Source organism: Eptesicus fuscus, chromosome 22 (genome assembly GCF_027574615.1).
Source record: "Eptesicus fuscus isolate TK198812 chromosome 22, DD_ASM_mEF_20220401, whole genome shotgun sequence".
NCBI lineage: Eukaryota > Metazoa > Chordata > Mammalia > Chiroptera > Vespertilionidae > Eptesicus > Eptesicus fuscus.
This window is the reverse complement of record NC_072494.1, coordinates 17505633-17521412: the sequence shown is the minus strand read 5'-3', so window position 1 is coordinate 17521412 and position 15780 is coordinate 17505633. Positions and strand designations below refer to the sequence as shown.

The 15780-nt window shown below is 38.5% G+C and overlaps 1 protein-coding gene and 1 long non-coding RNA gene across 3 annotated transcripts in view; both read left to right on the top strand.

The window, feature by feature from the left end:
• The window catches only part of LOC114233064 (uncharacterized), an 84525-nt gene that overhangs the window by 14247 nt on the left and 54498 nt on the right, over nt 1-15780 (top strand). The gene's annotated exons all lie outside the window — the stretch shown is intronic.
• LOC103289950 (tubulin alpha-1C chain) lies at nt 4579-6128 on the top strand. Its single transcript, XM_008145829.3, has one exon. It carries the CDS (start codon nt 4670-4672, stop codon nt 6017-6019), a length of 1350 nt encoding a protein of 449 aa, XP_008144051.2. The 5' UTR covers nt 4579-4669; the 3' UTR covers nt 6020-6128.

The following is a 15780-nucleotide window of genomic DNA, read 5'->3' as shown; positions in this document are numbered from 1 at the left end:
ACTTCCCTTGGTCTCCGAGTGGCATGTTTTTGTTTATCCAGTCCCTGTGCACAATACTGTGCTAAACTCTCCTTAACTGAGATAAATGTTATCCTCTTTGTTTTAATACATCCTAAATTCTTGATGCTTTTTACTTCTCTTACTTTCTATATTATGTTTGAAATAAATGGCTACAAAATTATATATGTCAGTCAGCTTTCTTCATTCCTATAACTCTTGAATTTATGGACTCTGCAGTTTTAAAGAAGAATAATTACATGAACACTAGTGTGTACACCATCAACTTAACAAGTAGAATATTGTCAATATCATTGAAGCCCCCATAGGCTCCTCCTGATTGCATCTGTTTTCCGATTAGTTCAAAATGTTTGTTATTCATTGTTTTCTTTATAATTTTATCACTTCTGCCTATACCTTGAACATATATTTAGTTTTGCTTTTTTGAGATTCACAAACACAGTATCATGTTTATACTTCCGTGACTTGCTTTTCTGGCTCACTATTTTTAATGTTTATCAACACATGTTGCTTAATTAATTTTCATTGCTGTAAGGAATTCCATTTTATAACCATACCATCATGTACTCATCCTTCCTACTTTTGATGACAGATATTTGGGTAATTTCCAGTTATTTGCTTTTACAAAAAAATGCTGTTAGGAACACATTTATACATATCTCTTGGATTATTTATTAAAGAGTTTCTGTAGGATATAAAATTAAGAGAAAATTTACTAGATCATAGGCTACAAGAACCTTCAACACAATTTGATAATGTCAAGTTATTTCCTAAAATGGTTGTACCAAATTATACTTCATTTGCTCCACATTGTCACTAACACTTGGATTTGTCCAACATTTTTTTCTAATTTGTGTGTGCCTGTGTGAAATATTCTCATTTATGGTGTTAATATGCGTTTCCCTAGGTACTAATGAAATTGAGCACTTTTAAAATAGGCATATGGGCCGTTCCTATTTTCTTCTCTGATACATGGGTGTTGCTGTATTTTGCCACTTGTAAAAATTGGATTGTTTGTCCTTTTTAAATTTATTTATAGTTCTTTACATATTCTAGATTTCAAGCTTTTGTCAATAATGTATTGTAAATATCCTCTGCTGGTTTGTGAGTTGTCTTTTTACTTTCCTAATGATCTGTTGTTGTTATTTTTTTACATCTGTTTATTTTTTTGGTGATTCCTAATTTTAATTTAGTCAAATCCACCTTTTTTTCTATAATATATACTTTTTACACTTTGTTTAAGATATTCTTCATGCCCTGGCTGGTGTTGTTAAGTGGATAGAGTGTTGGCCCACAGACTGAAGGGTCTCGGGTTGGATTCTCAGTCAAGGGCATATACCTAAGTTGCAGGTTGGGGTGTGTGTGGGAGGCAACCAATCGAAGTGTCTACCTCACATCAATATTTCTCTCTCTCCTTCTCCCCCCCCTCCCTCCCTCCATTCCATTCTCTCTAAAAAAAAGTCAATTAAAAAAAAATATCCATGGTGAGGATTTTAAAAAAAATTCTTCTCTTACCTGAATTCATAAACATATTCTGCTATTTTTTCCTGAAATTATAAAACTGTTCTCTTAATCTACATGCATTTTTGTGTGTGTTTAGTATGAAATTGAATCTTAACTTTTTTCTTATGAATAACTAACTAGATCAATATCTTACAGAAAAAGTCTGATCTTTCCTAACCTGCAGTGACAACTCAGTTTTCCATATTTGGATGAATTTATTTTGGTCTCTCTGCTTCATTCCACTGGCTATATGTTTATCCCTGCATCAATATCACACTTTCTTAATAATTAGAGCTTTTATATTAAGGATCAATGTCTGGTAAGATAAGTCCTTTTGACAAAGTTCTTCAAGAATGTCTTGGATACAACTCACCTCAGGCAATAATTTGGGCTTTTTTTCCATTTTATTTCCTCTGATAAAATTTTGTGTAAGGTTGAAATTGTCCCTTTCTTTTAAAAAAATAAATCTCTATTGTTGAAAGTATTACATATGCCCCCTTTCCCCTCCTATTGACCCCTTCTAGCCCGTTTCTGTCCCTCCACCCCAGGCCTTCACCACCCTATTGTCTGTGTCCATGGGTTATGCAGACACGCATACAAGTTCTTTGGTTGATCTCTTTCCACCCATGAAATTATCTGTTTCTTGAATGTTTGATAGACTTATTTGTAAAATGTCTTTACCTGGTGCCTTATTTGTGGGACGATTTTAACCATGGATTTAATTTCTTTAATAGTAGAAGATTATTTTGGATTTTTATTTCTTCTAAGTGACTTTTATTGTTATATTTTTCTAATAATGTGTGCCTCACCTAGCTCCTGAAATTTATTGACATTTAGGTTTTAACTATATTCTCTTTTCTTTTTTAAAATGAGATGTTTCTCTAGATATGTCCACTTTTCTATTCTTAATATTATTTATTTGCACCTTCTATTTTTTTCCTTGACCAATATTGCCAAAAGTGAATTAATTTTATTGAACTTTTACAAGACAGCCATTTGGCTTTTTAAAATTCTCTCTATTTCCATCTTTGCTTTCTCTTTTATTAACTATTCATTATCCATTTATTGTTACATCCTCCCCTCCCCCGATATTGACCTAGCCCTTTAGGAAAGAACTTCATATATGAGTACACAGTTTGCTGGTTTATCTTGTAGTGCTGATAAAGAGTGGCAAGATTGGGGAATTTCACCCCATCCCTTCCTTGCCTTTAGCAGGAATTGGCCATTGCCCAATTGGGCAGAAGATAGTTTTGGATTTCAGAGGGTGATATATGGTATTAGGAATATACGTAACCTCAGAGGGAGAGTCTGAAAAGGACACATTACACCTCTGACAGCCCTAATCACACTGACCACACACTTAATGTCAGAATTTTCCTACTTGGCTTCTTTAAACTACATACTAATCAATTTCTAAATATGCTGTTCCTCACCCGTGTGAGAGAGATAACCTTTCCCACTGATTAAATATTTTGCGAGGAAGGGGAGTATTGGTGAGCGCAGGCAAGGAGATGGAGTTGATGAGCATGTAATGGTCCTTAAAAATGGACTCTTGACTATGAAATAAAATAAAAGAACAGAAAAGGGGAAACATATTGGTAATCATTTACCATTTTCTTTTCTAAAGCATCCTAATAAACAAAAACTCATTTGATCTTCTAACAGACCCAACATCAGTAAAGTGGGCAGGGCAGGTATTCTGGAGAATATAGAATGAGAAGCAAGTACATGGGGGTAGTTTCCTTGGGAAAGGAAGTCATCAACTTGACTGAAGACAGACTTTATAATGAAACAACTGATAATAGATTTTTAAAACCCTTTTGTTGAATTTCTGTGATGCATAGAGCTTCTCGAATAGATTTTTAGATGAACTTGATTAACAGGCAAGTTGTTTACATTGGTATGGCCTTCCTGAGAGTCGTCATTATTCTTTAGATTGATTTCCTTTTCAGGATCCAAGATATAATATACATCTTTAATTTATCTCATCACTCTTGTGGGGCACTTTCCAGCATATGCTGTTGAATTTGTTAAGTGAAGGCATATCTCTATTTTGTAATCCATGAAAGCTGGTATTAAAGACAAAATAAATACACTTCAGGAAAGATAACATTTTTCACAACAGATGTGAGAGCAAAGAAACTGCTGACATGTTTATTAGCAATGGATAAACTGAACGTTTCAGTTTGGCCCAGCACCCAGAAAATGTAGATGTGTATCCAGATGCAAACCTCTACAGTCTGCAAAAGAAAATTTGTGTTGGACATTCTACAAGATTTCTGGCACTTCCTGCTTGACAAGAAGTATCCCCAAGAGCCACCAATCTCATGATATTTTGGTAGTGTTTTTTGTTTTTTCTCTTCTTGCTCTGGTAAGAGCTAAGAAGTGCAACAGGGCACAGTATTTACATAATAAAAAACCAGAACTGAGAAATTTACTAAACTATTTTCTCTTTATTAATCTTCACCTGAGTATACTTTTTCCATTGCTTTTTAGAGAGGGTGGAAGGGAGGAAAGAAGGAGGAAGGGAGGGAGAGAGATAGAGAAAGAAACATGGTTGTGAGAGAGACCACATTTTAACATCAACTGGCCACCTCCTGCACGTGCCCCAACCAGGGATGGGGAGCGAACCCACAACCCAGGTATGTTCTCTTGACTGGGAATCGAACCCAAGACCCTTCAGTGGGTGGGCCAATGCTCCAACCAATAAGCAACACTGGCCAGGGTTAAACTATTTTTGACCTTCAAGTTAGAATAAAAAGGTGGGTCTGGCTGAGAATATAGGATGCCTGGGTCATCTTTCTGCACTCTAGGTGCAGAAAGTTTACTATTTGTGAGTAAACTAAGCATTTTTTAGTTCTTGCAAACATTTGTTTAAATGCATAAGGCCTCAGTTTAATTCCTTGATTTGTTTTTCCCTTGATGGGAAAGTACTTGACTAAGGTCTTAGCAAATCTCAGCATTTAGTGACATTTTTTTACATATCAACAAATACCAACCAGAAAGTCAAACTCAATGTAGAAATCCATGCTTTTAATAATATTTATTTAGACTTCTCCCCCGGATTCCTTGGTAATCTGTCAGTGGGAGGTCCTTGTTCCCGTTCCCTCGCATTTTTCAGCCCCTCCGAGCCCTACAAGTCTCAGCTATGCGTGAGTGCATCTCCATCCATGTTGGCCAGGCTGGTGTCCAGATCGGCAATGCCTGCTGGGAGCTCTACTGCCTGGAACACGGCATCCAGCCTGATGGCCAGATGCCAAGTGACAAGACCATTGGCGGGGGAGATGACTCCTTCAACACCTTCTTCAGTGAGACAGGCGCTGGCAAGCATGTGCCCAGGGCAGTGTTTGTAGACCTGGAACCCACAGTCATTGATGAAGTTCGCACTGGTACCTACCGCCAGCTCTTCCACCCTGAGCAGCTGATCACAGGCAAGGAAGATGCTGCCAATAACTATGCCCGTGGACACTACACCATTGGCAAGGAGATCATTGACCTCGTCCTGGACCGAATTCGGAAACTGGCTGACCAGTGCACGGGCCTTCAGGGCTTCTTGGTTTTCCACAGCTTTGGTGGGGGAACTGGTTCTGGGTTCACCTCTCTGCTGATGGAACGTCTCTCCGTCGATTATGGCAAGAAGTCCAAGCTGGAGTTCTCCATTTACTCAGCCCCCCAGGTCTCCACAGCTGTAGTTGAGCCCTACAACTCCATCCTCACCACCCACACCACCCTGGAGCACTCTGATTGTGCCTTCATGGTTGACAACGAGGCCATCTATGACATCTGTCGTAGAAACCTCGATATTGAGCGCCCAACCTACACTAACCTTAACCGCCTTATTAGCCAGATTGTGTCCTCCATCACTGCATCCCTCAGGTTTGATGGGGCCCTGAATGTTGATCTGACTGAATTCCAGACCAACCTGGTGCCCTATCCCCGCATCCACTTCCCGCTGGCCACATACGCCCCTGTCATCTCTGCTGAGAAAGCCTACCATGAGCAGCTTACTGTAGCAGAAATCACCAATGCGTGCTTTGAGCCAGCCAACCAGATGGTGAAATGTGACCCTCGCCATGGTAAATACATGGCTTGCTGCCTTTTGTACCGTGGTGATGTGGTCCCCAAAGATGTCAATGCTGCCATTGCCACCATCAAGACCAAGCGCAGCATCCAGTTTGTGGACTGGTGCCCCACTGGCTTCAAAGTTGGCATTAATTACCAGCCTCCCACTGTGGTCCCTGGTGGAGACCTGGCCAAAGTGCAGCGAGCTGTGTGCATGCTGAGCAACACCACAGCTATTGCTGAGGCCTGGGCTCGCCTGGACCACAAGTTTGACCTGATGTATGCCAAGCGTGCCTTTGTCCACTGGTACGTAGGTGAGGGCATGGAGGAGGGAGAGTTTTCTGAGGCCCGTGAGGACATGGCTGCCCTGGAGAAGGATTATGAGGAGGTTGGAGCAGATAGTATTGAGGGAGAGGATGAGGGTGAGGAATACTAACCTGTCAGCTGTGATGTCACACTCCAATGTCTTGGGATTGTCTTATTTCTGTTGTTCTGTCAAGTCTATTGTGTCCTAAATTTTGCAATAAAGTTGTTTTCATTTTGAATGTCAAAAAAAAAAATAATAATATTTATTTAGAATAAAATATACATTAGGCAGTGTCCCAAAACTAAGAATTTGGCATTGTGTCTGTCTACTCTGGTTGTGTATGATCATCAAGTCAATTAAATTTTTGATTAAAGTATATTTCTGACTATTTCACCAATAAGATTTTTTTAAATGACAACATTAATAGCTACCATTTATTTAACCACATATGCCAAGTACTGTGGTGTTTGCTTTACATGAAATAGTAATAGTCACTAACATTTTTGAGCATTTAGTGTGCTACACACTAAGTTTTTACTGGAATTATTTCATTTGCTTCTTTCAAAAACTCCTCAAAGTCTCATGATTATACTATTTATGTATTTTACAGATGACAAAACTATGGCTTAGAAAATTTGACATTCAGTAAGATTTTCAAAAGAAAATTTAGTGGGGGAAAACTGTTTTAAGATGTTTTTATAGCATTGAGATTGTTTTTATGAACTTGTTTAGAACTCAGAAGTCCTTGAAAGTTGCAATGGTGTTTATTCCATAAATCTAAGAAATCATATACCGATTTGCTGATGGCTGACCATTGCTGTTCTTGGTGCCAGGAGAATGTGAGCCTGTGATGTGTTGCTCAGACAACTGAGCTTATTGGAGGCAGCAGGACTCAGAAACCAAGAATCTAGGGCAGAACCTGGGATTAAAACAAAAATTAGGTTTGGCTCAGTGGATAGAGCATCGACCTGCACACTGAAGCGTCCCGGGTTTGATTCTGGTCAAGGGCACATGCCTGGGTTGTGGGCTCGATCCCCAGTAGGGGGTATGCAGGAGGCAGCCGATCAATGATTCTTTCTCATCATTGATGTTTCTATCTCTCTATCTCCCTCTACCTTACTCTCTGAAATTAATAAAAATAAAAATATTTTTAAAAATTAGGACAAAATAAATAGATGTTTAAGATATTGGATTTACATCTGATTGAGCAGCAATACCAAAGTGAAAGTATTCAAAAATCTAGAAAGCAGTATTCATGGGCCTCTTCCAGTCTGGCTTCTTGCTCTATTTCATATTGTAGAACTTGATCTGGAACTTGTGCTAGAAAGTCATCAATATGGATGAAATTTGAGGCATCATGCTAAATTAATGTCCTTGTGTACATGTTTCTGGTATGATAGCAAGGCATAATTATACTTTCAGGAGTGTCTAGAAACAGACCATTTTGAATATTTGTTTATACAAGCCAAATGTAATATTTTAACAATTTTCCTTACAAAGAAATACAGTGATTATGAAAATGTGCATACCTTTTGTCAGACTTACTCATCTTTGTATTTTATGAGAGCCACCCAAGAAAAACTAACTTAATTTGCTTCACAGTCACATCCTATTTAGGATCCCAAACCATGTTACCCTGCTTGGTCATTTACCTCATTCACCAGACATGCTTCTAAATGGTTGTGACTATTGCTAATATTCAAATCCACTCTTTAAAAGTGCAGATTTGCAGCACTGAGTAAATAGCAGAGAATGTTTTAGAGGCTGCTCTGGCAACACAAAGGCATAATCACAAGAAATGATTGGACTGTGAAACAGCAACGGCATTAAAATATATTGTTTCCTAAGGTAACTGCTTTCTTAAAATGTAAAGTGAGAAGTATTTCCTTTGAACATACCAAACTTTATATATGTAGAGCAGTTGTTCTCAAACTCCAATGTTCATAGAATAATTTAGGAATATTAAAATAAATTTGCACAGTGGCTCCATTCATAGAAACCTTGGGATCCAAGTCTCAAATAATCCAGTGGGTCTTCAACAGACTCGGAGATCTGCATTTTAAAAAGCTCTCTCAAGGGATTATCAGGCACGTGATCAACAGGACATTTTCTACAATATACCCATCTGGACACATTTTTACATAGTCACACTCAATACACCCAGGAATATAACTTGACTATTCCATATTTGCTTTCCTTAAACCATCTTGAGATTGCTTAAGACCATGTTTGGACTCTTGTGGTTATTTTTAGTTTCAACTTAAGTATAATAGTTAAACTTTTTACTATGACCTTAAGCTAGTCATTCTTAGTGGATTACAAATGAAATCCCTAAGATTCAGAATGTAACCTCTCCATAGTGTCCAGGACGACAAGCAGATAGCTTTGTCTGTACTTGGATTTTATAGTAGCCCTTAGGAAGGAAGTGTGGTTTCATGAGTACACCAAAGTATATAGGACAAGGTTCCAGCTTTGAGGGCACTTCTAATCTAGAGAGGAAAAAATCCAAACATCCATTTAGAGTGGAGTGGATAAAGAAACTCTGGTGAGTTCACCCAGTGGAGTGCTACGCAGCAGTGGGAATGAATGAACTATAGCTGGATGCACCAACATGGATGAATATCACAAATACTTGTTCAGCCAATTAAGTGAGTTATTAAATAATACAATCAGAGAGACTCCATTCATAGAAAACTCAAAATAGGCAAAATGAACCATACATTTAAGAATGTATACATTAGTGACAAAACTATAAGGAAAACCTAAGCAATTAATGCCACAAAAATGAAGATAATCGTTACTGATGGAGTAGTTATGATGAGGAAGGAGCATACAGAGTGGGTTTGGGTGCTATCAGTGTTCTAGTTCTTGATACGGGTAGTGTTTGCTTTACAATTATTTGTTAACTAGAGACTCGGTGCACAAATTTGTGCACGGCTGGGGGTCAACTAGGGGGAGGGGCTGCGGGAGGTTGGCCGGCCAGCCCGGCCCCTGTTGGGCCAGTTGTCCGGCTGCAGTGCACGTCATAGTGACCGGTCATTCTGGTTGTTCTGGTCATTTGGCTTTTATATATATAATGTTAAAATACACATATAAAATTTACTTTGTTTTACTTACCAAACACATACAATAATTAATCAAATAAAAACAAATATAAGAGGGAAGTCTGGAATTTCTATGGTTGTCATACACACAGACATTACACGTGGATATTTATCTATTACTGTGTAACACACCACTTATCCAAACTTAGTATCCTAAAACAACATTATTTTATTGTTATGATTTTGTGAATTGACCAGTCTTAGCTGGACAAGGACAGAACGGTTTAATACTACTTCTTCTCTCAAAGTGGGGCCCCTCAATGGGATGCCTATTAGGGCTGGGGCTGATGAGACATCTTCCTCTACGGGGTCTCTGTGGCAGGATAGACTGCTTTATCTTGTGGCTCAGGGCTCCAGTAAGAAACTTCCAAGATGATAAGTGTTAGAATGCAAGTGCTTATCAAACCTGTTTGCATAATGCTTGATTATGTCTCAATGGCCCAAAGTCAATGAGGGTGGGGTCTGTACAATGCCATGAAAACCATAGGGGGGCATGCTTTATTGGGAGCCACCAATGTAACTGTGTACCATAATTGTATATATATGGAATATACACACACAGATATACACATATAGATTATGTAATGATATATATGTGTGTAAATAGGTAGATGATAGATAGATAGATAGATAGATAGATAGATAGGAGAAAAGTCTCAGTAGTGTAAGGATGGCCCCATTTGAAGATAAGAGAATGGTTCAAATGATTACTATTTCCCTCCCAAATTTAAGATTCTGATATTTGTTCTGTGAGTCACAAGGTTCCTTTTTGCACAGTCACTGTCATCTCTATTTTCCTTAGTCCAAGTTGACTAAAGTAACCAGTAAACAAATTGGATGCTAAAAAAAAAACACGATTGATGAAATTCTGCCATTCCAGCTGACACTGACATGGCTGTGGTCATCTGCAAATACATACCTGGTACTTAGAAAGAACAGCCATCAGCACTGCTGTACTGGTTTCTAGGCTCAGTTGGAAGTTAATAGCAACTGCATTTGATTTTCTTCAGCTAGAATATCCTTTCAATGGTAACACAATAATGACTTTTCTACCAGCTTGGGAGGTACCATAAACACCAAGTAAAGAACACTTCAGCTTTTGGCCCCACTCTGGGAGCACATGGGTATGTCCTATGGGAGGTGTTTTGAGTACTAGTACATGGCTCCTGAGATTTGCCACATGAGATTTGGTGTAAGACACAAAGCAGGCAGGGAGGGATCCTTGAAAGGATAGCCAACAAGCATGCTGATCACATAGCTTTGGGAATGTGTTTTAGCAGTTTGGCTGAAAGCCTGCCCTAGTTTAGCATTTCTTGTAAGCAGTTATGTGGTAATCCTTTTTCTATCAGGCCATAAGCTCTCAAGGGACATGAACTAGATTGTTTGCTCTCCTTGTAACTCCTCATAGAACCCTGAACTCACTAGTACACTGTACCCCATGGACACTCACTCACTGTTGATGGCCTAGCAGACCCAATTCTCAAAACCCAGAATCATTATTAGCATGTTTAACCAAATATTTTTGGAGTTTGAAAGAGGTCTTATTTTGAGTTTTAGGTGGATGCCCACCTACTTCTTTATTCCAAACAGCCCTGTGTGTCTATTAGAAACTTTTCATGCCCAAATACATATTTACAAAGGACTCAGCTCAGCTAACTGCCCCTTGGCATATCACAGATCCTCATGCTCAGGCCCCTTCTCTAAGCCCTTAAAAACTGTCCACACTAAAGGGTGGCAATTCAGTCTTTCACCAAGCCTGGATAAGGTTATGCTCCTGAAATATTATAGAATGCAAAGAACAGAATTCTACAGCAGATTTCTCTCTTGGTCTTTCCCTCTTACATGCATTGACTGAAACATGTATCCATATGTTTAAGGCCATATAATGGGACTTCCAATTTTTCTTTTTACATCAGACCTTTCTCTAAAGAGAACCTCAATTAATGACTTATGTGTCCAGATTTTTTATTTGAAATCCTATTTGAAGTGTAATTAATGATCCACCAGTAAACAATACTACAATATGTACTTGTTGAATGAATGTTGGTGATTCACTTCAGATAGACAGGCAATCATTTGGGTGTGTACCATGGGTCAGATACTATTATTCTCAGTATCTGAAAGGCTTTCTAGAATCAAATAATCTACCATTGTGAAGCTGGTCATTTCCAACGTATCTCCTTTCCTTTTTTAATTTTTCAAGACAATTGAAGTGATGAAACTAAAAACCTTCACTCTTTATTTTATCTGCACTTACATTTTCAGGTTTGGTTTGACTCCTCTATACCAGTGGTCGGCAAACTCATTAGTCAACAGAGCCAAATATCAACAGTACAACAATTGAAATTTCTTTTGAGAGCCAAATTTTTTAAACTTAAACTTCTTCTAACGCCACTTCTTCAAAATAGACTCGCCCAGGCCGTGGTATTTTGTGGAAGAGCCACACTCAAGGGGCCAAAGAGCCGCATGTGGCTCGCGAGCCGCAGTTTGCCGACCACGGCTCTATACCATATACTTCCAGCTATATCTTTCACTTGAAGATGGAATTTTGTGAAGTGTGTGTCAAAGTACAAATTTCATATTAGTGAGATTAATCTATTATCTATTTCCCATCTTAAATCTAACACCTCTTTTAAAAAGTTTTGATGGAGGCTTTATAAGGAAACATGAAAATAACTCTAGAGGGTAGAGACCACCCAGTCTACAACTATTTAACAATACTGATAGGATTCTTATTGTTTTGAGAGGAGGATTACCATGGCAACAGTGCCAGATTTTTCACTACCTTCATGCAGGGCATGGTGACAGCTCTCTGGGTAGTTATTGCTTTATATAATGTTACCACAATTGAATGACAAAGCTTACCAACATAACAGCTGTGGCCAGTTGGGAGAAGGCATGTTTTCTGGTCATGATTCTCAAAGGCAGGCTACATGCTCTCTTTAGACACCTAGCTGGCCTGAGGATCCTATACTGGGGCATCTCTCTTCTCTCTTCACACTGGCCAGAATAAAAGTGCATTCTATGCTTCCCAATATCAGAGCTACCCTTCCTCAAAGTTCCTTCTAACCACCATCATGTTCAGGTTTTTAAAAGCTACCACTTACTTTCCTCCTGGGATATTTGGATGTTTGAGAAAGCTATCTTTCCAAAAGTTTTATGTTCAAGCACATACTAGTTTTGAGAAAATACTTCTTGGCCTAAATGAGAAGATGTATGAAAGGGAAAATAAGTTACTTGGGTGTGATAACTGAGTAGCTGGCAACAGTAAGTTTATATCTCTTTCAAACTTAGTATGTTTGAAAGAGATATTAACTTTTAAATATTTTTATTGATTTAAGAGAGAAAGGGAGAGGGAGTGAGAGATAGAAAATCAATGATGAGAAAGAATTATTGATCAGCTGCCTCCTGCACGCCCCACACTGGTGATCAAGCCCACAACCCAGGCATGTGCCCCGACATAGGTCGATGCTCAACCACTGAGCAACAATGGCCGGGCTAGATATTAATTTTTAATTATGAGAAATGATAACCTTTTATGCCCTCAGAACCACAGTGTTTAAAAATGCTTTAAAAATTAACAAATAACAGAAAAATATTGTAATGAAATTGATTCCAATTGGCCAAGATGCTCACTTCTCTCTTGATAAATCAGTATTAATCATTATTTGCCTACACTAAGAATGTGTTCCTGTTAAAGGTAAAAATAGATCCCTAAGTATCTGTGTGAGACCTTCATGAAGACATGCATTTGTCATTCTTCAGCCAGGGTCAAGCAGCACTTAACCCATCCCACAGCAGCTAGGAGGATAACTCGCTTCTAGAAAGCTATCATTCTTAAACAGTTATGGTATCAGGAGACTTTGAGCAACAGACCAGTGATTTCCAAACACATCTAAAGATGCATGCTAAGCCAGGACACATCCTCTTTTTATCTTCTTTAAGTTTTGGAGGTTTTGGAAATATTCACTGCTGAAAAAATTTTCCTTGACAGAGTTAGGAAAGAACATTAAGATTTTATGTTTTAAAAAATTAGATGTGCCCTGACTGGTTTGGCTCAGTGGCTAGAGCATCGGCCTGTGGATTGAAGGGTCCCAGGTTTGATTATAGTCAAGGGCATGTACCTTGGTTGCAGGCATATCCCCAGTAGGAGGTGTGCAGGAGGCAGCTGATCAATATTTCTCTCTCATCGATGTTTCTAACTATCCCTCTCCCTTCCTCTCTGTAAAAAATCAATAAAATATATTTTAAAAAATTAGATGGTATTGGAGTTTTTTTCTTTAATACAAAGGCAGGTGAAAAAAACTTTTTGTATTGCTTTGATCATCCTGACTAAGGGACAGAGAAGAAGGAAATTTCAAAAAATAAAATGTTTTTATTGTTTTGAGTCAATATTTCATGCATGTTGATTTTCAAACAAAGGATTTTGACCTGAGAGTCATGGGGGTGAGGGTGGGTGGGAGTGGTGGAGGGGGAGAGGGCCCGGGGAGAGAAGAGAAAAAAGAAAAAAGTTCTGTTCATGTGGGGAGCTGAGAGGTGTTTATGAATGTGCTCCGGATTAGAGAAGTGGTAACAGTGATGAGCTAACTGAGTTAGTAAGAGCATGAGGCAGTGATTTGACAGCCCTGGTTTCAAACCTAGCCTTCACCACTGGTTGTCTGTGACACTTGGGACAAATCATTTAACCTCCTTGCTTTCACCTCCTAATCTGTAATAGGTGCAGAGCAACATGAAATCTACATTGCTTTTAGAATTGAATGAGATCACACATAAAGCCCTGAACACAGTCCCTGGCCCAGCTTAAAGCTGCTGTTAGAGTTTTTATTATTCTCTTCTGGCAACAGATTTTTGCGGCTGTTTTGACAGTTTAACCTCACATCTCTACCAAGTTGCCAAAAGAGAATTTTCCATCCCTGCCCCTCTTAACCACACCCTGCTTTAATCATGAACCAGATTTCAACACCATCCCTGAGAGGTCACCACCTTCTACAGATTTTCTCTGTGTAGTTTTAAATTTCACTGCACCTACAAATGTTAAAAGCAATCTATCAACCAAAGTGATACTTAGCACCTCTTATTAAGAGACTGTACTGTTAGAGTATGCCCTTACAGTCTAGAAAGGGAAAACATGTTAGACATGAGTGAGGACATTCACAATACCCTCCATTCCAATGACTTCAAGACAATACTCTATGTTTTGTTCAGGCAGGGAGAGTTTATGCTTTATAAGCCATCTCTCCAAGGGCTACCAATATCTCAGCAATGTCAGCATCATCCAACACTTCTACATAAGCCTCTATCTATCTCTCTATCTATCTATCTATCTATCTATCTATCTATCTCTCTATCTCTCCCTCCCTCCCTCCCTCCCTCTTTCCCTCCCTCCTTCCCTCCCTCCATTTATCTTACAAAATAGTTCCAATGATGGAGCACTGTAGGTTTAAATTTTTTTCTCCTCACATTTGATTGATGTTCTGTGTTGTTTTTTGTTTGTTTGTTTGTTTTTTCAGATTTCAATTTTGTTGTGAAACACACCACACCCAATTTATAATGTAATTATCCCCAGAACATTGGGAACTTCAATTTTGGAATGGATCTTGATAATTCAGTTATTCTCCATCTGTATCAGCTACTTCTTGTGCAATGATGGAAAACATAACTAAATTTGGCTTTAACAACAACAACAAAAGCAGAGCGGGGAGTAGAATCTAATTTTTTGATTCTCCTAACCAAAAAAGGCAAGGGTAGAACCAGCTAGTGACTTGACAGGTGCCAATAAACATTAATTGTGCTACATACTTCAGTTTTACATTTTTAAAGTGGTTGCTTCATTCTTACATTCCATGAGATGGCAAGCTCCAAGTCCAGTTGGCCCCAAGTTTATGTCTAAGAAAGAAGAGAGTTTCTTTTTATCCTCCCTCTCTTTCTCTCAAGTCCTATCAAAAGACACATTGGATGGGAGAATTCTGTGAACACAGAAGGTCAAATGGATGCTAGGTACAGTTGCAAGATAGCTGGTAGACTGTACTCTCCTCAGGTAGCTGCAAGGCAAGTATAAAATGGTTCTTTAAATTAGGCTACCCTGAAACTTCACACTTTCACCTCTACTAGACTATTTGGAAATAACCGACGTATATGGCCATCTCAAAGTATCTCATCATATGTTGAGTAGCTTCACACCACGTGTTAGTCAAGCAGTATAGTTTGAAGAAACATACAGACAACTGTATCACAGCTTTCATAATACCCACCTCTTCATATAAGCCATAAGACATTTCATCCTAATGTTAAGGGAAAAATAACAAGGAGATGATAACTCTTTTAGGTTTATGTGCTGTGCATACACAGTTTAAAACAAAACAAAATAAAATAGACAATCAAAAACAGAGAGCAGCTTACACCTTTGAGGTACATTAGATCCATAAAGATTATTCTCTCAAGTCCAAACTTATGCGGACCCAGGGTACACAGATGATTTGGTTCATTACTACTGTCTTTATTGAGAAAGCTCAGGGGGTTCCTGGGAATGCTCCCTATGACTTTAGGAAATCAAACAGAACACAGATATGCCTGAGATCGTACATTTTGGAGTCTGTGTTATCTTGGCCAAGACTAATTCTTCATAATCATGTTAGTTATCATTTCAGAAAAATTTAGAATGACTTAAATTGTAATTGATGATTCATTGAATAGGAACGTACATGGTTTAAGTTTCATGGGGTGAGGAGAAAGAGCTTGTTAAATATAGTCAGGGCTTTTAAAAAGATTGTAGATAGAATTTTAAAG

Coding starts and splice junctions, on each gene's coding strand:
- LOC103289950 (XM_008145829.3), top strand. CDS start 4,670: ATGCGTGAGTGCATCTCCATCCATGTTGGCCAGGCTGGTGTCCAGATC.